This window comes from Equus caballus, chromosome 24, assembly GCF_041296265.1.
Source record: "Equus caballus isolate H_3958 breed thoroughbred chromosome 24, TB-T2T, whole genome shotgun sequence".
Classification (NCBI taxonomy): domain Eukaryota; kingdom Metazoa; phylum Chordata; class Mammalia; order Perissodactyla; family Equidae; genus Equus; species Equus caballus.
The window spans coordinates 44,699,476-44,724,809 of record NC_091707.1 but is presented as its reverse complement, the minus strand read 5'-3'; the positions used below and the strand labels follow the sequence as shown (position 1 = coordinate 44,724,809).

The 25,334-nt window shown below is 41.4% G+C and overlaps 1 protein-coding gene across 3 annotated transcripts in view; it reads right to left on the bottom strand.

Annotated features, from left to right (window-relative positions):
• The window catches only part of GPR65 (G protein-coupled receptor 65), a 101,760-nt gene that overhangs the window by 44,543 nt on the left and 31,883 nt on the right, over positions 1–25,334 (bottom strand). The window contains exon 3 of one of the 3 annotated variants that reach the window (XM_070249596.1): positions 1,839–1,969. The exons of the other annotated variants lie outside the window; for them this stretch is intronic. Within the exon in view, the coding sequence (XP_070105697.1) occupies positions 1,839–1,921 (83 nt within the window). The 5' untranslated portion in view covers positions 1,922–1,969. The remainder of the gene's footprint in view (positions 1–1,838; positions 1,970–25,334) is intronic. 3 annotated transcript variants of the gene reach the window in all.

The window sequence follows — 25,334 nt, the reverse complement described above, 5'->3', positions numbered from 1 at the left end:
CCAGCCAAGAATATATCAGAAACCTGGTTGAATAAATGAAAAAAAAAATTCTCTCATTCTGTGTTTATCTCTCTAGATTTTGGAGTATTGGTGAGAATGCCCAGACTTTTGCTTGCTCACCAGAATGGCTTCTGGGGATGCTTAGTAGATTAGGAGCAGGCTGGGTTACAGTCCTGAGTTTGTGCCAAAGCCACGTTTTCCATGGGCTGCTCCCAGGCACTGGCTGTGCGTGGCAGAGATATTAAACAGGCTCCTTCCTGAGAGATACAGGACTCCTCTGATGGGCAACCTTGGCTTGAGGACTCTCCCACGGCCTTGCCCAACTTTCCTTAAACTGCATGGCAATCTAGGAAGCGTCCACCCAACCTTGCTTCCTTCCTTCCCTCTCTCGTTCCCTCAGAGTCAGACCTGCATCACGGTCTGAGGGCTCTCTCAGCCTTTCCTGGCACCCTCTCAATTTTCTCCCACAGATGCTCCCCCTAATAAATTTCTTGCTCATTTAATCCTGTCTTGGTGCCTGCTTCTCAGAGGACCCAGAATAACACACTGATGCATAGGAGATGCTTGATAAATTTATTCAGGAAGTGAATGAAAAAATGAATTAAAAGAGAGCTTTCTTTTAACTTTTCAGAAAAAAAAATCTCCAATATCCTTGTGGGGACTATGGGAATAAAAATCTAATGTTTTCCTTCCCTTTCTGGTTCTGGCTCTTTATGTCTCTGCGCCTGATTCTTTGTTTTAAAACTGTTCTATCCAAGGAGAAGCCTTGAGTCATCTTCCTCTTATGCCGGATGACTTTGGAACCTGGAACAGTTTATGAGATAGTGGAGAATTTACAAGAAATCTTATGTAAATCCATTAAAAATATTTTTCATGGTGCTCTTGTGAGGACTAAATTAGATAACCCAAGTAAAAAGCTTAGCACAGATCCTGACACATAGTAGGTTCATTATAAATAGATACGATGTGGTGGACACACACCACACTGTCCCACGCATCTGAAGCAACATAGTGAATGTACATACATCAACATAGATGAATCATAAATTATACGTGTTGATTAAAAATAGGGTTGGATCTAATGTTTACATTTGCTTGGAGAATTCTGAGTGGTTATGGTAGCTGTGGAGGTTTCTTTATTCCTAAGGGGGCCCTGATTTATTATGATGTTTGACTCTGAAAAGGATTTTGAGTTGCAATCAGAATCATAGTAGCAGCTGATACTTTTAAAGTATTTCTTTGTTCCAGCATGTTCAGTAACTTGCTTAAGACCACACAGCTAGTATAGGAAAAGATGGGCTTGCTCAAGGTGACAGGATTGGCATTGATAAGAAGATGGGAAATGAGATAGAGAGCAAGATGGAGTCTGCTGGAGCCCTCATGGTACCACGTTACCCTGGACCCCATCAGGGAGGCAGGGCTGCCATGACAAGGCTGGAAATGCTTTCTCTTCAGCACCTGGAGGCAGCATCCAGCGGTAGACAAGCCTGGGCTGAGTTCAGAAACTGAGCTGTAACGTGGCTTTGCCATTGAGTAACAAGGAACCTTGGGGAAGTTACTTTATTTTAATATGCTATGATCTTCTCTTATGTAAAATGGGAAAATGCTACCTATTTCAGATGGTTGTATGAGAATCACATGAGATAATACATGTGTTCCAGTTTCTGTGGTAACAAAGCTTCCCAATCGTAGTGACTTAAAACAACTCACAATCCGTGGGTCAGGAATTTGGGCAGGACTCTCTTAGGTGATTATTCAGCTCCATCTGAATAACGAGTCCCGCTGGTATTCAACTGGTGGCTGGCTTTCTCTGGAGGGTTCAAGAAGGCTTCACTCACATGTCTGGGGCCTTGGAGCGGGTGGCTGGAAGGCTGCACCTGCGCCACTCACTGTCTCTATGTAGTCTTGAGCCTCTCCACATGGTCTCTCCATCAGGACAGTCTGATTTCTTACATGCAGACTCAGAGCTCTAAGAAAGAAATAGGAAATTGAAGCTACCAGTCTCTTAAGATCTGGGCCAGGAAACTGGTACAGCATCACTAACTCCACATTCCATGAGATAATTACCAAGTCAATCCAGGTTTAAGAGGAGGAGGCATTCCTCTTGGTGGAAGGAGTGAGTGTCAAAGTGTTTATAGTCTTCTTAATCCACCACACTAAGTAGTACAAATTGTGTAACTATTAGGAGCTTATGCTCTGAAGAGGGAGAGTATTTTGGTTTTACCACTTACTACTTGCAGAGCAGACACATTATTTATACTGGGCCTACAGTTCAGTTTCCTTGTCTGAAAAATGGGATAAAAATGAACTATACCTTCTAATGTTAAAAGAAATTCTCTCTGCTTTCCATTTTCGAATTACATTTCAAAAACCTTGAAAGACATCAGACTCCAGAAAAGGGAGAACAGGGAAGAAAACCAACTTGCCATACAGTCAAATGTATTCAGAGTCCACTGTGTTCTTCATACTAGGCTAATTATTATATGCATCTTTCCTCGTTAACCCTTGTGATACCTCTAAAAGGCATGGATTATCTCCATTTTTTAAAGTGAGAAACCTCTGAGGCTCTGAGACTTTAAAGCTAGTCTAATATCAGTTAGCAATGGAAGAGCCAGACTGTATCAACCAGAAATGTTTTCCTGACTTCAGGTTCTATTTGTGCAACAACTATGGCCTCTCCCCAAGACTTATTTTCCCTGTTGCACAATATAAATGGTTTCAAGGGCTATCACCCGTATAAGCCAACAGACAATTGTCTGAGCTGGAAATGGAAGGTGTTTCAATAAAAAGGAAAACATTTTTTTCTAATGTTTCAATATATCGTAACTTTCTAAAAGCTGCACATTTAACTTGATGATTACTTTTATCTTTGGCCAATGAGTCCTGATTTTTTTAAGAAATTTGATATCCTCTCATATCATAGGCGAGGCAGCCTGGGAGAGTTTTGCAAAGTTTGTAAAGTAAACTTCTATTTCTACTTCTACTGGCCATTGGACATAAAATGATTATTTTTGCCTCCTGTTTATGACAAGTAATACTGGTTTTCTATTTACATTAGTGATATAAATGTTGCTTTTAAATAAATTTAAATGAAAATATGAGTTGATTTAAGAAAACTAACAAATAATAGTAAGATGGTGGGTGCACGTGGCACAGGCTGGGCATCATTAACTGCTGAAATGTGGGAAATACGGGTGCAGTGGCTAGACAGATCTACCAGATATTGGGTATTGGGGTAGATGTTAAGCTCTAGATCTAGACAGATATAGATGTTGAGACATCATACATGGAGAGTCATGTTTAGTCTTGACGGCCACAGATTAGCTGTCTGATTTTGAGCAACTTACATAACATCCATTATGGACATCAGTCTTATCATTTGAAAAATTAAAGAATTGATTTAATTCATCCTGAGAATTCTTCTTTTTGCTCTAAGATTTTTGTGACATTACACCTCTTCTTCCAACAAACCACTCATTTATTCAGGAATAAAAAACAAATTTGGATTATATTTTATATGCATCTGAAAGAAGTAAAGATGACAAGGCTTTTAACGCAACACCATCCCCTAAGAAAAACATTTTTAACGACTTGTAGCGTGGGGTTGACATCTGAGGACTTCATTTCTCTTCACTGACTTTCAAATACATTTCTGTCAGCATCATTAATTCCTCATCATAATTATATCTTCAGCCAACATCATAAAACACGAAGGCTATTATTATCTATCATCATTATTCATTGAAATACATCATCAATGACTGCCCCAATCCTTCATAATTACACTGCCAGTATGACTGTTGTGTATATCACACTCAGAAAAATTCATAAGAACACAAAAAAGATATATATTCTGTATATCAACTTCAAAAAAGTTCGTGCAAAAGGATCTGAAGGAAACATCATAAATGCAGAGACATTTTCTGTTGAGGCCAGACAGTCACTGAGGTGTCCAGTTAACCCCAAGGTAGCATCTCTCACTGGTCAATGACCTTGTTAATGTTTTCCAAGTGGACAGGCTCCAAGTTATTAGAGGCTTTCACTCAACTTGTCCCTCAGTCCCTTAAAAGAGGCTGAGTGGGGATGACAAATGACTAGACGAAAGGAACTCTACCATACTCAGACATGGGATGGTCTCCTGGCCATACCACTAGTCTTGGAGACTGCACCTATGTTCCAGTCTCGACACTTAGAGGCAGTTCAGTTGTGGGCTTTAGAGCAGAAAAGCCCACACATTTCTCAGATGAAGACATTGTAGACTAGAGAAGTTAAATGAATTGTTAAGGTCACGGGATAAAGTAGTAGCAAGGTCAGGACCAGGACCCAAGTTGCTTGACTCCTGTTAGCCCAGTGGTTTTCAACCCTTATTCTAAGTTTTGAGCAGAGATCAGGTCCTAGGAACATACATGTCATCTCAGGTCCCTGTTGTCTCCTGGCCTGACTGAGACACAACCAGGGTTGATGGACAGCAGTCAGTCCCAGAGTCTCCCTGACACTTGAGGTCTACCCAGCTGGTCACTGATGTTACAACTCCTTTATTTGCCTAAGAGTAGAGGAGCAATTGTACCCCAGGCTCAGAATGACTGATGGATATAAATATGGGGCCAATTTGAGCACCAATCACGATGTCTGCAGAAACTATAGAGCTGGTGCAGAAAAACACAGCTTGCTGGTGTCCCCAGGCTCAGCAGCCTGGACTTCCTTCCTTGGGCTGCACAATGGACTCACCATTCTAGGAGCTGCAACAGAATGGGGATTCTTAGGAAGGGCTGGGGAGATGTTTTCCCAGTTTTTTTCTGAGAGTTTCTACAACTGCCATTGATTTTATAAATAATAGCTGAATACTCATTTATTGACCCATTACCCTTTATGCGTTTATTCATACATTCAAGAAATGTTTATTGAGCACCTAATAGATGTCAGCATCATGAAAACCACTAGGTGTACGTCAATGAATCAGACACAGTCACTCCCTTCAAGGAGCTCACAGTCTGTTGGGGAAGCAGTCATAGCACAATATTCTTGCAATGAAGGACCATAGGTGCTACAATAGATGAAGGATTTTGATTGGCCTAACTTGAGTCATATGGTCATTCTGAACCAATAACTGTAATCAAGGGAGCATGGTTTTATGATTGGCTGGGCCTGGCTCACATATCCATCTATATGATGGAGATTGCCCACTCTCATCAGACTACATTTGTTGAAGGAAGGAAGAATTCTCTAAAGATATGAGGGATGGGTGTGTGTGGAGAGATGACTATTGTCATCAGAAGAGGGGGGAAATTAATCATGAGTAGGCAAAAAGAAAGGATATAGCTTACTCTCTTTCCATAAACATTCCCCACTCTATTTCATAATGCCAGATACACTTTCATTAGGGGAAAAAGACTTGCAAAATTAGAAATAAGGGTTAAAATACATACTTTCAAATAACAATACCAGTGAGAATAAAAATGCTCCTATAAACTTAGTAAAAGATGGATTTTTCTATAGGCATGGTGACAAGTAGCTACCGGGGCCAGTTTTAAACCTGTTCACGTAGGTCTTGGCAACTCACCTCAGTGAACATGCAGTCAGTGGTTAGTGAACTAACTAGTTAGTGTTGGTCCCTTGCTTCTAAAAGTCAGTGATGGACTCACGCTAGTAAACGCACCAGGACTGTTAACCAAACAACAAGAGTCTCACCCAAGTAATCAAGTTTCTCCAGATGATGTCAACTCCTTACGCCTCTGAAAGTCTGCCAAATCCTTGAAGTCTGTGCTGCCCCAAACCCAATATAACATAAATACTCTGTTCTGTTCAGAGAGACTGTGCCTAACCAACTTAACTGTCCCTTACTGTAGTGAGCAATAAATTCAGGGTTTTTTTCCTGGCTTCATGTGGGTTACTTAAAAATTTTCAGAATTCTGTTTTTATTAATAGTGTTTTTGAGTATCTTTGTACAGCTCTTTTGTGGTTATTCTAGGTATCACATACATAACATATTGAAGATTACTGGTGTCAACATTTTAGGAGTTTGAGTGAAGTGTAGAAACCTTACTTTTTACATCCCTCTACCCTCCCTCATTAATAATATATGTCTTAAATATTTCCTCTACATACATTGAGAACCACATGAGACTGTTAACATTTTTGCTTCAACCATGAAACATGATTTAGAAAACTCAAGAGGACAAGGACATTCTATTGTATTTACCACGTATTCCCTCTCATTGTGTTCTTTCTTACTTCCTGGCGTTCTGTGATGCCTGCTTCATAATTTGCTCTGTGTGCAGAGAACTTCCTTTAGCCATTCTTTTAGGGTAGATCTGCTGGGGACGAATTCTTTCAGTTTTCTTTCATCTGAGAATATCTTGATTTTTCCTTCAGTCTTGAAAGATATTTTTTATAGACATAGAATTCTAGGTTGACAATTCTCTTCTCTCAGCATCTGAAAAATGTGCAACTTTGTTCTGACCTCCATGGTTTCTGATGACAAATCCATTGTTGTTCCAATTATTTTTTCCCATATCGATAATGCATTATTTCTCTCTGGCTGCTTTCAAGACTTTTTCTTTGTCTTTAGTTTTCAAAATTTTGACTACGATGTATCTTGGTGTAAATTTCTTTGAGTTTACCCTGTTTGGGATTTACTAAGCTTATTGGATTGTAGTTTTATGGTTCTTTTTTTTTTTTGGCTAAATTTGGGAAATTTTTAGCCATTGTTTCTTTGAATACTTTTTCAGCTTCCACTTTCTTTTTCTCTCCTTCTGGGACTTGTTATAATCCTACATGTCTCTGAGGTTTTGTTCATTTTTTGTATCTATTTTCTGTCTGTTGTTCAAATTAGGTATCTTCAAGTTCACTGATTCTGTCATCTCCCCCCCGACCTCCGTCCATTCTTCTGTGGAGCCCATTCATTGAGTTTTTTTATTTTAGCTTTTGTAATTTTTAGTTGTAAACTCTGAATTTTTTTCTGTGTATCTTCTATTTCTTTGCTGAGACTTTCCATTTTTTCATTTGTATCAAGTGTTTTCATAACTATTTGTTGAAGTATTTTTGTGATGGCTGATTTATAATCCTTGTCATGTAATTCTAACAACTGTGTCACCTCGGTTGGCATCTGTTGATTGCCTTTTTTCATTCAGTTTGAGATCTTCCTAGTTTCTGATGTAAGTGATTTTAAGTGATTGAAACCTGGACATTTTGGGTATTACGTTATAAGAATATGAATCTTATTTAAATCTTATATTTTAGCTAGTTTCTACAGATCTGATGGTGCTACTGCATTTCTACCAGGTGGGGATAGAAGTTCAGGTTTTCCCCTTCTTCTCTGTTGACACTAAGGGGGAGGAAATCCTTGTTATTTTGTTACTAAAGAAGTGACACTGAGGTCTTATAAATCTGGGTCAGAAAGACCTCCCAGCTTCCACCAGTCTCTGAGGGCACTCACTCTGGGAGCCTTCAGCCACAAGGTAAGAAGCTCGGATACCCTAAGGCTGCCCTATGGAGAGACTATACGGAATAACTACGTAGAGAAAGAGATGGCTGAGGAGCCCCAGCTGTTCAGTCCTCAATGATTTGAGTCTTCCAAGTCCAGGCATCAGCCATGTGAACAAAGAAGCCCTCAAGATGACCCCAGCTCCATCATCAACTCATTGCAGCTGCATGAGAGACTTCACTTGAGAACTGCCTGGCTCTGGGGTTCTCAATCTTGGACTGGATAGTTCCTCGTTGTGGGGGCTGTCTTGTGTATTATAGCATGTTTAGCAGCATCCTTGGCTTCTACTCATTAGACGCCGGTAGGACCTTCCCAGCTGTGACAGCTAAAAATGTCTCCAGACATTTACAAGTGTCCCTTGGGGAAAAATCACTCCAAGTTGGTTAGCAACACCCAGACTCATGAGCAAAATAGATGATTGTTATTGTTTTTAAACCATTATTTTGAGGTGATTTGTTATACAGCAACAGTTAACCAGAAGGATGTTGGAGAGGCTAGGATGCATAACATCCTGACTGCCTCCACAAGCTTATCTGATGTCAGCGGAAGAGCTGGACTCTGGCAGAGACCTAATGGATAGTCTGTTTCTACCACCCCTGGAATTTTTATGCTCGGCAATCTATGGTAACAAAATATGTATTTATTTATCATTCATGGATAAATGATCCCATAGACAGGATTTGTAGAGGCATAATAAAAATATACAAATATGCTGTAGAAACATATACTTTAAAATATACACAAGGCAGTTAAATAAAAATAAGAGGAAAAATGGGAAATCATTCAAAATGGGCAAATAATTGTTTTAGGAAGAATAGTTGCTGATTCCATTTTCTTCTCATCTGTCTAAAAACTAAGAGAAACATGTTGAGTTTTATTATAAACTAATTTGTGAGTGTCGCATGGTTTTATGTGCCTACATCCTAAGAGGAATTCACAACATAGATTCTTGAATAAAGGACAGTGAAAATGTCATCAACACAGTTTTACTTTTTTAACAGTTGCAGAAAAATTCCCCCTATGACCCAAGACCTCACACTAGATCATAACTCAGAGGAGGTATTTCTGTCAGAATGACGCTGATGTGGTCCAGGTGTTTTTGATGATTTAGCAAGACACCAAGATAGCGCTTAGAGAAAGCAACCAACCAAGGAATGTAACTTGAATAGTGCCTGGCTAATCAGCAGCCTTATTTCTGGCAAATACTATCATCTGTTAGTTTAAGTCCTTCCTGTTTGAGACCCATAGTTCTTAAAAACCATATTGTGCCTATGTAAAGGAATGCTTGTTTTCCCTTTCTTGTTTCATGGGCAGCGGCAAATCCGTGAATGAGATCAAGTTATTAATCAACCATTTAAAAAGGAAAAAGGGTGAGGGGACAAAACACTCCCTAGATTTCCACAACCACCTTCTTACATGCTTGGGGGTCCCTCCAAAGACTTTGACTCTTGCAACTGGGATTATGGTACAAGGATCTTTATTAGCATTCCTCACGGCCAAGGGTAGGACAACGGAGACCCTAAATACCTTATATTATCCGAGGTGGTTTTCTCCTCAAAGCAAGGAGTGTAAATCTAGATTGTGGAAGAACACTCTGGGCGGAACCTATTTGCTTTAGACAAAGAGGTGATTAGAACACCCCTTGGACAATTTATTCTCAACTACAGAACCATGGTGCTTTTTACAGCACTGTGAAGTGGACAGATTCTGGGGTGTTAGAAGAGAAATCCATTCGCTTAAGATCCTGGACCACCAGGCAGCCCTGGACAAGAGCTACGCCACCTCTGCCTGAGAGCGCAAGAGCAACATCTGTGGGAACACGTGATATTACTCTGGGGTCATGCTTGAATAATTTGGAGCATCAGCATCAGATCTGGTGTGTATGAATCTTAGCCTCTTGGCTAATGGAACAGATTCAATGTTAGAAATCCTTTGCTGGATTTCAACTTCTGTCTTGTAAGGTCAACCATAATGAGTAACTTGAGTGTCTTTTTTAGTTTCTCTAGTTGCTGAATGGGCAGCAAATCTGATCACCCCATGGGTGTATTACAATGATTGCTAAGGATGAAGAACTATGTTGCCAGTCATTGGGTTGAGAGGCAGACAAACTTGCTCTCCAGGTGGGTAGGCTACATTATCTTGTCACTTGCTGTGGGTGGCAATATGCTGCTTTCTTGAGAACAAACATCCCTCAAAGGCCACACAACTCTTGAGACAGCTTTTGTTGTTGTTTTTAAACTAAACAGACATCTCTGGTATTATTTTAATGGGTAGCTGTTTTTGTGGGACCTGTCCTCTGCAGTAAGTGGCTGCCATGGCGGGGGGGCGGAGGGTGTAAGTTTTGTCTTGGAGGATGTTGATTTACCTGTCTGCTGATTCCAAAAAATCATTGGAGGTTCTCCAGCAGGAAGAACCCAGGGCTACTGGTAGGCTGACTAAAGATGGGGAGCAGGCTCCAGAAAGGTAAATTGCCAAGTATGAAGTTCAGAGTTGGTGCCATAGGATCAGGCTGAATCGAGATTCTTGATTATGAAGACATATCCGTTATGTACCTTGTGCCTCCACTTCTTCAAGACATCATTTCAGTTTTCAACAATAGAACTAGAAACAGCTTTTAGTTTCATATGTCAGACGGACTAAGGAGATCACAGTGTTTCATAGAGTCAATTTCTTGGTTCCTACCAAGTCCAGAATTACCTTTGATCATCAGTCCAGCCCAGGGTCACTGAAGGGTTATTTGCCAGCCCACACTGTGAGAGTGAATCTTGACTCTGGTTTGGAAAGGCATACGTTCTTGATCTGTTGTTTTGACTCCTTGTGACGGATTTCACAGTCTGCCGGGGAAGCAACTCATCTGTAGGTCACAGTGATGAAGAGGGGGGTCTCTGTGTGACCCCTAGAGAAGTCAATTCTTGGAGCAGCTTAGTAAGATGTCACTTTTAGAAGGGCCTTTCATCTTCATGTTCAGAACTCAGTAACACATTGGATCACTTTTATCCAGCCTCTTTGGAACTTAAATGTTTGGGTCCACTTGGAAAGGGCACCGACTGGGTATATAATCCTTTCAAACTAAGATATACAGATTAATCATGGATTCAAATCTCAAACCCCCACCTAGTAGCTGAGTGCTATACTGCAAGATTTTAACCTCTCTAACCCATAGTTCCCTTTTCTGTAAGATGAAGATAATAATAGTGCTTTCCTCTTAAGGTTGTTATAGGAACTAAATGAAATAATGTAAAGTTCTTAGCTCAGTTCCTGGCAAATAACAAGTCCCTGGAAAATATTGGGTATTATAATAATTGCAAATAATAATGGGAAGGGAGAATCCATCAAATTCAGTATTTTATAGCTCAAAGAGCTGGTCAAATGACTCCAGTGTCTTCCAATAATTGCAGATGGTAAGAATGTTTTGGGATAATATATAACCTCAACTTGGATGACTTCAGTGGATTGTTTTGTAATATAATAACATAGGAAATAAGAAAAGGTCAAATTTTAATTTCTAAGAATGAGTCCAACATTGGCATAAAGTATTAAGTATACCTTTTCTAAGGGTAGAACATGATAAAAATGTATTAAATACATACATACTTCTCTGCCTTTTAGGCACTCATCAGAAAAGAGTCATTTTAATATGTCTAGGATGTCCATTTTTCTCCAGACATCCCAACTCGCAGCAGAACTTCTCCCTCCCATATCTATTACAGTTGGCACTAATTTTCTGCATCTGTTTGGCATAAGCAGAATCCCGTGCTTCATTTGTGCTATTTTGGATTGTGACTCATGTCCTCTTGTTCCTTAAAATTATTGTCTCAGGGTTAGATTTCCTGTGAACTTTGCATATTTGGGCTGAGTGGTCGTTTTCTTTCCATTTCCTCTGAAAGATAATGTTTTATTACCCCAAAAAGTGTAAATCCCCTAGATACACAGTTCCAGCTAGAGGAATGCCAGCGAAGATGACAAGACTCTGGTCTAGTGGAAAGAGCAAGCTCTCTAGACGCAGCCAGGTCTGTGTTCTGATCTAGACTTCACCTTGTCCAGGCTGTGTGGCCATGGGCAAGTCCCTTTCCTTCTCTGAACCTATTTCTTCACCTGTAAAACGGGAAGATACTACGTTACTGCATACGCGTACGGCAACTGAAAGACTCTCCAGTTTATCGTAAAAGTTCAAGATGTGTACCTCTTATTATTTAGGATCATAATTATGCCCCTGATTATTGTAACCTGGTAATGTCATTGAGACAACATTGTGCTACAATAATGTGTACAAAGTAACTAGTACAGTACTTAGGTGCAGAGTAGGCACTCAATAAATGATAGCTATTACTGTTATCATTAATTTATGCCTTACTTATCGACACTTTAAGTGTTGTACCGAGTAAGTGTGTGAGGGAAGAGGAAGAAGGAGTAAACCTAATATGGCAATGTCGCCTCTCTTATGATTCGAACAAGGCCAGTCTCAGCTCTCTTGCAAGAGACTGATGATGACAATGACAATGATGGCAATGGCGATGATGATGATGACAATGATGATAGCTGGCATTTACTAAGCGCTTACTCTAAGACAGATGAGGTGTTCGGTACATTCTCTCATTTGTTCCTCCTAACAAACCCGTGAGGTGAATACGAGTATCACCCCCACACCTTAGCTTTTGTCTCCCCAAAGCACACCTTGAGACAAAGATTCAGGTCAAGGAGTTTATGTGGGAGGTAATCTCAGGAGCATGGTGAGACACTGGGAAATGACACACGGGAGGGAGGAGACCAGGAAATGGTGAGATGAGGAGTGAATGCTGCTGTGGGCAACTGGAGTCCAGAAGCACAAATTTCCCAGTGGGTCACTGGAGGTTACAGTAAGTAAGGCCACTTGTACGTCTATTCCTTGAGGCCTAACTATCGGGACATGGTGCCGTATAACAGTCATTGATTTAGGGAGTATACTATATCCCGGAGAATGGCACGCATCCTCACAGGTATCGTCTCCAATCTGGTACCTCAGCTGTGCATTCAAACCTGTCTCATTGCCCTGATGGTGTGGGACTCATGACCCCAGCTCATGGGCTCCCTGCCGATATCCTTTGCTGTAAAGTGGATTCATTAGTCTGAAGTGACAAAATTTTCCTAACAAAGCCCCCCTTTTTGAGTCCAGGTTACAGAGAAGTATCACATTGTGCATCCTTACTACCTATTGTCAGAACTCCCAAAGGAGGGGCTGGCCCCATGGCCGAGTGGTTAAGTTCGCATATTCCGCTGCGGCAGCCCAGGGTTTCGCTGGTTCGGATCCTGGGAACGGACATGGCACCTCTCATCAGCTATGCTGAGGTGGCATCCCCCGTGCCACAACTAGAAGGACCCACAACTAGGATATACAACTACGTGCTGGGGGGATTTGGGGAGAAAAAGCAGACAGAAAAAAAAAAAGAACTCTCAAAGGGGAATTTAGTTTTGCAAGACTTGAGCAGGTGGCAGGGTGTTAGGAAACAATTGCACAGGTGTCTCTAGTGGGGAAGGAATATGGAAGCAAATGAGAGTGGGATGGGCAGAGGGTGTGTGGCTTGATGCTTCATGCTGTTGGTAGATGCTCCTGACATAGGGGGTCCAGAGGAGAGGTGTTACTCATAAAAGAAGAAATCCTGTTACCCAAGAATCCAATTAAAAGAATTTTTGTAACCAGCAGTATTCTTGAGCCAGAGCCAAATCTAAAGCCAAAAAAGGGAAAGTTTCAGAATCCATTCTAGCATTTTGTTGCAGAAAGGGATCACCTGGTCCTGTTGTTCTATTTTATTAAATAAGTGAGAAAAATGAGTTTGGGAAGATGGAGCCACAGTCAAAGTAGAGCTTATTTCAGGTACTTGGGAGAAAGTTGGGGTGGGAAGAGTTTGTGTAGACATGAAATTGTCAGCTTGGGACATTGTCTGAATCAGGGGATGAGGTTCACAGAACAGAGGACGAGGATTGAGCAAAGCCCAGCACAGGAGGCTGGGCCAACCAGAATAAAGAATGCTTGGAACACTGAACAGCAAATGCAGATTGTTGTCCCAACTGGGTGCTGTTACAGGGCCTTATCGCACTATTCTTTCTGCTTTGTGCATGTGCAAAACTTTTAATAATTAATAGAAAAGCATGCAGGGTGTGTTTGGTGGGCCAAGTTGAGGTAAACATCTGTCTAACTAAAAATGAGGATGCAGTCTAGTATAGGTTACACAGATCTCCCCAGGGCATTGGGGAAGCCCAGCAGAAGAGCATCTAACCCAGCCTGTGGTCTGGGAAGGATGAGACAGTCTTTCTAGGAGAGGTCAGGACAGAAGCAAGTCTTGAGTGATAGCATGATGAGCAGAAAGAGCCTGGCTATGGAATCAGCAAGAAGACCCAGCTTCAAATATGTGTCCCACCACTGACCTGGGATAAGTTATTTAACCTCTGAGCTGCATCTGTTAAAGAGAATCCTAACACTTGCCTTATATTGTTCAGGTTAGGAGACTGGTGCAGAGATACCAGTTGTGGCTAATGGTGTAAGGGGCTCCCTCAGCACCCACTCCAACTCCTCTGTAGTTTGCCTCCCTGAAAAGTCAGGAACACATTTCCCAATCTCCCTTGTAGCCTGGTTCAACATGTGACCCAGGTCCAGTGAAGCATTTGCACGTTCATAAGAATAGGAGACAAATGTGAGCAACAGGGATGTCCTTGAGTGAGGGAATGTAGCCTTTTGTGGCAATCACAAATGCAGAGGCATCCAGTTCTTCTGGAGTAGCTGGGGTAGGGCTTTCGGTGTCCAGTTCCTCGTCTCACAGGGGCCAAGCACCCAGCAGCAGTGATTCTGCTCCAACCATGCCGTGATACAGCCAGGCCTTGCTCTTGACCACCGTGTTCCTGCCTGTGAACCTTCCACATGGGGGTATCCGGCCCTCCAAAGATTGTGTTGCCTCCTAATATCTGATAATAAACCCATTTCTGCTTAATTAGCAGAGGATTCTGTTTTCTGCCTCTGGGAACACAAACAGATGCCATTCTTTTTCTTCTGCATCCTCCAATCCAATCTATCGCCAAGTCCCGTTGATGCAATCTTTTCAATCTGCCCACTTCTCTTTCCCCTCTGCTGCTCCCCTGGTTCAGAATACTACCATCTCTTGCCCAGATCCCATCTACAGTCTCCTGGTGGCTCTCTCTGACCCCAATATCACCCCCACTCCAATTCATGCTCCACACTGACACCATAGGCATCTTCCTAAAATGCCTGGATGCACATGACATTCCCTGCGCAAACTCCCCTCCCACACACACACACTCTAGGCTTTAGCCATGTGGGATCACTTTCTATTAACAGTGTGTGCAACTGAGATTCATCTCTAGAACTGTATGCATTTGCTCTTTCTACCTGCAACGCTCTTCTGTCCCCTTACCAAGAGAACTTCTGTTCTGCTTTCAGGTCTTAGGTTAAGTGTTATCTGCTTCAGGAAGCATTTCTTGACTTCTCAAGTTCAAGTTAGGGGCCCTTGCACTTCTATACTATCTAAAACATATTGTACTTGCTGTTTATTTATCTGGATTCCCTACTAGACAAAAAGCCCTATGAAGGCTGAACTCTTATCTGTTTAACGGATAAGTATGCCTCCAAAATCTGGCACATAGCCTGAGACATTGTGGGCACTCGATAAAAGCTAGTTAGTTGAAGCAAGGCATCAAATGCCCCAGAAAGATCTAATGTACATATAGGGATTGGCCATCATCCATGAGTTTTGGCAGCCTAGAGGTCCCTGATGACCTCAGTAGGGGCAGTTTCAGTGGCGTGGTGGCAGCTGAAGCCAGTTCCCACAAGAGTGCGGAGGAAGTGGATATGGGAGGTCCATTGGTTTATCACACCCTTCTGCACTTCGTTGCTGGCCAAGGTGTTCTGATGAGGTCAGTGGGCAGGACAGGCAGTGAAAGCAGGAAGCTATTAGATGCCTGAGATATTGGCGTGAAAAGAACAGTGTCCCAAAGAAGAGCAAAGATGCCAAAGTACCAACTTTAGGCTGAATTCTCCATTAGGCACAGGAAGCACAGAGTCTGGGGCCCCCTATACTTTTGTGGGGTCCACAAAACCATTTAAATATTCTTTTAAAATAAGAACAACAAAAAAAGTGACTATGATCATAATGAATCTATAATAATGAATCCAGTCTGGATTGTATTCATCTTTATACCAACACAGTCATAAATATAGTTTTTAATATTATTTAAGGGGGAAGGGGGCTCCGAAAGCAGAAGTGCCCAGGGCCCAGAGAAGTTGTAGTGCAGACCTGATCAACTTTGCTGACTTTACAATCTAGTCCTGCCTCTGAGATTCATTTGTCAGGAATTAGGTCACCCCCCTTCTTCTCTCGGCCTCTGGCTCCCACTGTGGCTCTGACTCACTTGCACTTCCTGAGCTGGCCTAGAGGGGGCAACTGTACCTCTGAGATCTGGCCAACGGTGGTTTGGAAAGGTCTTATCAGAGGCTCCTGATAAGGCCAAAGGGGATACTGTTTTTCATGATTTTCACAAAGATATTGGGTTCAGCATTTGAGCATGTCTGTTTCTGTTTCTGCGCTGGGTAAACAAAGTCTACAAGTAAAGATACCATCTTCCTGGAACTGGTGAGAGAGAGAAGACCCAGCCAAACTTTGCCAATGCAGCACAGCATCTGGAAACAAGAAGTGCTGACTTTGTTCGGTGAAGCAATTAGCAAGTACCACAAATCACTAGATGGATGAAGTAACCCAGGGAAAACAAAACAAGACCCTGGTCAATGATTACTTCTCCTTCAAGGAGAATAAGAGGAGCAAAGAAAGCTTAGCAGAAAACATTTTAACTTTCAGACTCCTTGTTCTAAGTAGAGGTCTAATTTGCTTTAGAGAATGCACAGCTTCCAACCAGGGAATCTCTCATCTTTATAAGAATCTCAACATTTTAGAGGAGCTGAAGTTTCTCTGAAGCCTTTGGCGTACTGTGGGTAGGGTGCAGAGGCCAAAACAAGGACTTCGGTCTCCTGAAACTGTTCCTTTGGGAAAACCCTTGCAGTCAACACACACCAAGGTCCCAGTTTTCAGGAGATAGAACTAAAAGCAGGCATGCCCTCACCCCACCCCAGTCTATGCCAATAGAGCAAATGTTCTGTCTGATCCGAGAGTCTGCAGGTAGAGTTTATCACAGTAAGTCATTAAGCCATTCATCTGTTCAAGCTCCTTCGAAGCTCCGATGCTGGTGACGTAAATGTGAATAAAACTCCATCCCTCCAGCTTTGTTGGTACTTTTCTTCACAGCCCAAAGTCTTACATAGTTACTTGTTTACTATCTCCATGCCCCCCACCGCACTGGCCCCCTTAAAACTATAATCTCCATGAGAGAGGGAACTTTGCTGTTTTGTTCCCTGCTGTGAATTTAGTGACTAAAACAGCGACTGGCATTCCTAGGTAAATATTTGTTGTGTGATTTTGCTGAATGGATGAGTGAATGAATGAAATCATCTTATAATAATTCTTAACCTTGAACAACCTACTAAAAAGAAAAGTCTGTGAGCTCCATTCAAAGCTGTTTTTATTACCATTTTCCGAGAATTTGGTTTGAAAGCATTTATAAAGACATGGTAAAATTAACATGGAAACACCAATACATTTCTTTAATAAAAGCTCGATATAAATATGGAACAGGGCACTACTGGGCTCTCCATAAACCTCTTACAAGTAATCTACTTTGAGGAATTTGAATTTCACTTCAGCAATTGTTTGAATTTATGTCTTTAGTAACTTCTATATATAGCATTTGCCAGCTCAATAATGCAATTCACCTTTTAGTTGTTTAAAATATTAGTTCCTTGGAACAAGGCTAGATCCTTTCCTAGGAGAGAATAATCTGTTTGCAATAACCTCTGCACATGTTCAAAGCCTGGTTGGTCTGTATTGACATTTAAAAAGAAAACAGACTTGGGTTCTGAACCGAATCAAACAACTCTCCAGGACTGAGGCATATGGCTTTGTAAGTAATTGGATAGATGGAGTTCAGCCTTAAGAGCAGGAAGTATAGAAAGTTACTAGGTGGAAAGGTTGTCTCTTGATGCCTGGAATTCCACTATTGAAGAGTCGTTCCTTTGGGTCTCAAAAAGCCTCTTGATCTTTTGAGTTTTCCCCTACAAATTTAGGAGAACTAAAATACTCTAAGCCAGTATCTGCTAACCACTGGCCTTGAGGAACCAGACAAAATGAATTAGTGAAGCAGGGGGATGTATGACAACAGGGAGTTGGGGGGGGGGGTACACTGTGAACTATAGATGCCTGTGCCACCCAATTTCTAGCCAGTGCAAATTCAGACTTTATTTACAATGACCCTCTAGCTGGAAGTGGAGAAGGGATGAGAGGTGGTGGTGCTTGAAGCTAAGTTTGCATACCAGTTTATGTAAAACAAACACAATATCCATTGCTTATGTCAAGGAGTCGGGACAAAGTACTGATGGAAACTACATAGGAAGAATAATTAAAGCTCCCCAAATCTCTATCTTGGTGCCATTCCTGGCTCAGGTCCATTGTTGCCCTGTGAGAATTGGGCCAAGTATTGTCAGAGCAGTTGTATTTTCTAAACAACTGGAAATCCCAATTTTTGTGGGAAATGTCCTGATAGTGGTGGTGGTGGTTTAGATTAGGTAGTCAAATGGTTTGTTAGAGAAGGTGACATCTGAGTACAGTCTTGAGGAAAGTGAGAGAGTGAGCCACAAGGTAATAGGGTAAGAGTCTTTGGGAAGAGGAGAGAAGTACACGGACCTGCAGCAGGACTGTGCTTGAGAGTCAGCAAGTGGCCATTGTGTCTAGAATGGGACAAGTGGGGAGAAGAGTTGATGGTGACTAGAACAGAGGAGAAGCAAGAGGGCAGAGCATGAAGGTCTCTGAAGACCATCATGGGAGTGGCATGTGAAGCCACTGGAGGAGGGCTTTGACCACAAGAGTAGCATAAGCCAAACTGGGTTGTAAAGAGATTGTTCTGGCTGATGCTGTGGGGAGAATAGTTTATAAAGGAGCAAGAGGAGAGGAAGGGAAACAAATCAGAAGGCATACTGGTTTGGATGAAATTCTGCGGTGACCGCGTTACCCAAGTAACAGTAACTTTAAATAGAAGTTGGTTTCTCTCTCACTCATAAGTCCGGAAGTCTGAATCTAGAGGTAGATGTATTTATCAAGTCCTAGGGACTCAAAACCCTTCCAACTCGGTGTTCTAAGGACTCACCGAGGGCATGAATGCAGTCAGGAAAGTGTAAACATAAGAATCCTCCCTGTGGGCTAGGAAGGCATCTGTGTACCAGGAAGCAGGATGAGGAAAAGATAAAGAAGCTACAAAGGGTACAGTACTACTGTCTCTTAAGGAAGATTCCCAGAAGTTCCACAAACATTTCTGTTTACATCCCCTTGGCTATACTAAGCTTGAAGAAATGTTAGGGAATCTACATTCTGAAAGACCCAGTGCCCAGTTAAAAATTCTATTAGTAAAGAAGGAGAGGATATAGATGTTGAGAGGGAATGAACAATTTTGACCACAGATACTATTGTAGTAATCTGGGTGAGAGATGATGGTGATGGGGGTGGTGAGAAGTGGTCAGTTTCTAGATTTAGTTTGAGGTAGAGGCAAGAGGATATGCTGATGCACTGGTTGAAGGGTGTTAGGGAAAAAGAATAGTCAAGGATGCTGAAGTTTTGGCTTAAGCAACTGAAAAATGGACCTACTTTTATTGAGCAGGCTTAAGGATAATCATGTGTTTGAATTTTGGGAAAGTTAATTTTGACGCCCATGTGAAGCTGTCAGGAAGGCAGTTGGATATACAAGCCTGGGGTTAAAAGGAGATATCTGGCTTAGAAACAGAAACTTGGGATCTGTCTGCATAGACATGGTGTTAAAAGCTATGAAACTTGACAAAATCGCCTAGAGGATGAGCATAGATAGGAAAGAGTAAACACAAGATACTGAGCCTGAGGCCGTCCAACATTCAGAGGTTGGGGAGATGGAGGAGTGACTAGCAAGGAGGACAAAGAACAAAGAGAGTGGGGTCCTTGGAAGCCAAGAAAATAAGACATCTTTTGAGATGGAATCAGTATCAAATGCTGCTGACAGTTGAGTAGTATGAAGATTAGTAATTGACCATGGATTTGGCAATATGAAGATCACCTGTGATCTTGATGCGAGCTGTTTGAACAAAATGGTGAGGAAGAAAGCCTGTTTAGAGTGGGTTCAAAGAGAGAATGAAATGAGTGAAAGGAAGAGAGTGAATATAGGCAATTTTTTCAGGGATACATAAAAAATCTAGCAAAGAAATGAGATGGTAGTTGAAAGATGGTTTTTCAACAATTTTTTTGTGTTTCAAAATGAGATACATTACAGCATGTTCTGTGGGTTGATGGGAAACATCCAACGTAGAGGCAAATTTTGATGATGCAGGAGAGAAAAGAGAGAGTTGGAGTAAGATCCTTCAGTAGATGAAAGGAAATGGTGCCCAGTGCACATATGGAACTTTTGGCTTTAGAAAGGAGCACAGACAATTCGCCCAAGAGGGAAGGCAAATTACATGGGAACAGATGCAGGTAGGCAGTAGAGGCGATGGTGGGAGCTAATGGAAATTCTCCCCTGATTGCTTCTGTTTTCTTGTTGAAATAGAATTTAAACTCATCAGCTGAGAGTGAGGAGGAGGGTGGAGGAAATGGCGATTTGTGGAGAGAAAAGAAAATATGAAATAGCCCTGTAAGAGATTGGATGTGCGAATGAACCATGGAACTGTAATGACGTTTCTGGGCAACACTGTGGATTTATTTCTCAGTGGTCATGAATTTAAAGTTTGTGAGTGTGACAATACATAGCAGAGCTGGGGAAAACCAGAGAGACAGAGAGAGAGAGAGAGAGAGAGAGAGAGCAGTGGTAGGGGAGGGAGAGAAGAGATTGAGTGCATTTATTCAAGGGAGTCATAAGAAATAAAAAGAGACGATACAATCTAATCTGGTCGTGAAGGGATGGGGTGCTGATGAGGGACAGTGTAAAGGCCTTGGATTCAATGGATCAACCATAGCCTGTCTTAGAAAAGTTGGCAAATTGTGCAAAAACAGACATTGCTTCTTTTTAACTTGATGTGTTCGAGTATGCTAGCCTGCAGTTAAAAGAAAACCCAAATTTCAGTGTCTTAAAAAACAAAAAACCATTATGATGGGATTCAAGCTGATGTCAGCTCTCCTCCACACATTTAAGAATTCAGGTTGATGGTGGCTCTGCCAACTTCAACATGTGACATCTGGGTTATCCAAAGCCTTGCCACATCAGTCAGCCAGGAGGGAAAAAGGGCACAGAGGGACAAGCGTGAGAGGCTTTTCTGGGCCATGGTTGGGAGTGGCATGTATCATGTCAATCATATTCCACTGAAGAGAACTTAGCGACTTTCTTGCAGAAAGGACTGAGAAATGAAGTCTAACTGTGCGCCCAGATAGGAGGGGAGAATGGATTTTAGTAGACATCTAGCAATTTCTCTCATTAGCCCCTTCAGCCACCATCATCCCTTACATAAAACATACTTGTATATTCATTAGAGGAGAAAACCCCAAATTTCATCCAACTAATAAATCTGTCTCAAAGTCTAGGATCTCCCGGTAATGCTCAGACCTCTCCCTCAGGTCCAGATATGGTTCCTCAAGGTCCAGGACCCTTTCAACTAAAAGACAAGTTACCTGTGCTTCATTTGCCCACTCATCATACAAAAGTGGACAGGATAACTGCGATAAAAACTCCCAAAGCAGTCTTTGGGCCACAGCAGTGATGGAATCCTGTTGGGGAAGTATCACGAAGATCCCCAGCCCCCAGAGGAAAATGCCTTGATAGACTCTCAGTGCGCCCTCTGCAAAGAACTTTCTTGGCCATTGTTCTCAGTGACCCTAGGCTCTGCCCTCCTGGAGAATATCCTTGTCCATTATCCCCATGACCACATATGAGGTGGATATTGGGGAGCATGTTGTCAGGAGTTGTATATCTTTCAGAGCCCACTTTCTGCTGGTGCGTGAGAGTAATTTTACAGACGCAAGCTTGTGGTTTCTGGGCAATACAGTTTTCTGAAAAACTTGATAGGCTTCTGACCTACTTGTGTCTACTCAGTTTCATGTAGTAGTAAATAAGCCCAAAATTATTTTCTAGACCTGTTCTAAAGTCTGCTTTTCTTGCTCAACCCATTAATCTCACCCTCATGGAATCTACATTGACATCTGAAAGGACAGGCTTGGGTAAAGCAAAGCAACATCCTTGATAGTATCTTTGCCACTGGGCTGGTTCTCCTTTTTTGTTTTCTTTGACCTACAATGTTATCTGCTAGTATTTGAGGTCCAGAAACCACTGATTTTCCCAGCCCTGAATTTTTAACGTTTTTTAGCTCATTTTTTCTTCAGCTGGCAAACTAGTCGATTCTAGCCTGAGTTCACCTTTTTCTTGCAACACTTCGCCAAAAGCAATAAATAGCAGCCAACATATACTAATATTCTTGCTCTTTCCAGTTGCTTTCCCTAGAGCTACAGACTTAATAGGCTCTGGGTCTGCCTTCCAAGATCACAAGTGACACTTTTATTGGGTTTTGTTCCATAGATAATATGGGGCTCCAGCTGTCTAGCCTCTGATAGCCATTTTCTTCCTTCCTCCAGTCTGAATTCTAAGCTAATAGCACACACTTTACATGTGTGTTTTGGCGCTCACTTTCAGGTCCTGATTTCCATATTTATTAGGGAAGATGGTAAACAAAAAGACTGCTAAAATTCAATGCCTTAAATAAATATGTGCTCCTCGCCCATGGTGGGAGTTGAGGTCAGCAGCAGCAGTGGCATAGTTTCTCCGGGATTCAGGTGTGATGGTGAGTCTGCCATTTTTCACGCATGGCTGCCAAGGTTTCCTTATGGTCATCTTCTCAGTCTGCTAGAAAGAGGAAAGTGCGTGGAGCACGAGTGGGAGGGTTTAATGAACTAGGCCTGCAGGGGTGCATATTATTTTTGTTCACATTTCATTGGTGAGAACTTAGTCACGTGAAACAGTTGCAAGGGAGATAGGGAAATCTACTCCATCCATGGATCCGGGAAGGAGGAAAGAGTGGATTTTGGTGTCCAGCTGTGGTTTCTGTTGCACACAGTACTAAAGAGAAGAACAAAGAGGGGACTAATTCTTCCCGTAGGATGGCCTAATAACTGTGAAGTGTCATTATCACACTGGAAGAATTAGGGGAGGTCCTAAGATTTGTAGAAGGAGCCAAAGGCTAAAGGAAGGGATTTTGGGGGCATCGATAACTGGAATTAATTATAATGAGTGCCTAATACAGATAAAACTTCATTCAATTTGATCTGATTTGCAGCAATGGAAATAGATGAGAATTATCTTTTCAAGGTTGTTAGTTTTTCTTTTTCTAGAAGTTGCTATTTCCTTTGTTTTGAGAAGACCCCACGATAAGATTTCAGAAAAACAAAAAATCACAACAGGGAAGCTATTTTTTTTTCTCTGAAGAAGATTAGCCCTGAGCTAACATCTGTGCCAATCTTCCTCTGTTTTATCTGTGGGTCGTGGCCACAGCATAGCTGATGAGTGGCGTAGGTCTGCACCTGGAATCTGGGCCCATGAACCCAGGCCTCCAAAGCAGAAGGCACTGAACTTAACCACTATGCCGTGGGGCTGGCTCGAGGGAAGCTATTTTAAAGGGGAAAAACAGTGCACCGTACATCTCAATTTATATTTCAGAATAAAACTATAATGCTTTGCTTATGACATGAATTAAGGTCAGCCTTAACCAGAGTATGCTTTTGAAGAGCTAAAGAAATTGTTTTTCCCTAGCTATATAACTGGACTCAAATGGTGGCATCCTCTATCTGGAGTTATATTTATACTGAATAACCCAGACTTTGGGAAATACACCAATGGCCGGCTGTTATGATCCCTTTGCTGCCCTGAGGTCAGATTACACCCTGTGAATGGAGGTGAGAATTTCCATGAAAGAAAATAGATGTTCCCACTGTCAATCATTCTGGAGCAGGGTTGAATGAGTAGGCTTTATTCTGGGGAAGGAGCAGAGCTCTCCTCTTACTGATGCGATAGGGTGGGGAGATAGAAGGTTAAAGAGGCTTAGGTATTTGTGCTGGATTTGAACTAGTTTTTCTCTCCTGGAACCCAGCAGGAGCTAGATAGGAATGCAAAGCTTAGATTTTGGCTTGTGATCCCCCAAAATAACTAGTTTTAGTAGCACTTCGTCGTGTTTTGAATGGTAGTGCTGTTATCCCATAAGTACCCAACAAAGATTTTTTAAACTTTTTTCATTGTAAAATGAAACACAGATAGAGAAAACTCTGATACAAAATTATACTTTAATCAATTATTAAAAGGCAAATACTCTTGTAACCACTACGTGGTCAAGAAATAGAACTTTGCCAGCCAGCTTAGAAGTCCTCCGTATACCGGATCCCCCTTTCCTAAAAGTAACCACTATCTTGATTTTCATTGTAATCGCTTCTGTTTTTGAAGAGATCATTTGGCACCCAATTGTGCATCCATAAATGCTGTAGTTTAATTTTTTCAGTTTTTAGATTCACCTTTTAAGTGTCTTTTAATGCAAAATTTCTCCCCATTCCCCTTTTACCCCTTGTAAAGTATTTGTTGAAGAACCTAGGTTCTTTGACCTGCAGAGACTCCCATAACCTGGGTCTTGCTGATTATACCATCATAGCGTAGTTTCATGTGTTCCTCTGTCCTCTGTATTTCCTGTAAATTGGTAGTTGCAACAGATTCAGATTGGTTTGTTTGTTTGTTTTGGCGGGATTATAGGGGATATTATGTTCTTTCATCAGGGACATAGGCTATCTAGTTGTTTCTCTTTTTGTGATGTTAGCAGCTGTTCCAGATCTATGAATTACACAGGGGCTGCAAAATGGGGATTTCATTTCTTCTTAATTTATTAACTGGAATCTTTCTTTGAAGTGTCACTTGCTCTCATCTACTGGTTGGCTATCAAGATAAAACTCATATAGGAAAGACAGGATGAGTGCTTGATTCTTTCCCCTTCATTAGTTTTCAAGATAATGAGTTGGTTTCCCGAATTCTTCTCCAAATATCATCAATTGTTTTATAAGGATAACTATAAATTCATGGATTTAAACATTTTTGATATGTAGCAATCCTTTGCAGTTAATATCCTTATTAAAAATCAAATTGCCTATTTTGGGTCTTAGGAGTCTCTTCAGGTTGGTTCCTTTTGACATGACCCTTATGAGGTAACAAGTGTTCCAAGATCATCTTGTATATTTCCTGCCAGATGTGAAACTAGTCACATCTCCAAGAAGCCCTCATTTCAAATCATATTCTGGGTGTTAAGGATGATCAATGTTACTGAGTTGGGTCCTTGTTTCCAGAAATTTTCAGTGGACAGATCTAGGACAGACCCAGTGACACTGAGCACCCCTTGTACCAGGATTGTGATATTGAAATGAGGGCTTCTTGAATGTATATACACACATATATTCTCAAATTTAAATTTGAATTGTATCAGTATTAACTCACTCAATTCAAATTTAGGACAACTGAGTTTTTACTTAACTTCTTCTAGCGTACATCTGTCTCTTCATTCTTCCATACTAAGAATCCTGGTTCTCTAGAACACGGGGGATGATAGAGTTAGAATAGGCCATAATTATATGAATTTGTTTTATCCTACACTATATACACAATGTTTATCTCACAATATCAATATCAAAACTACCCCCCCAAAGGATTATTGAAAACAATTTTAAAAATTTTGTGTATGCCATCTCCATTTTTCCCTCCACCTTTTTTGCTTATACTGTAATTACATTGTCAT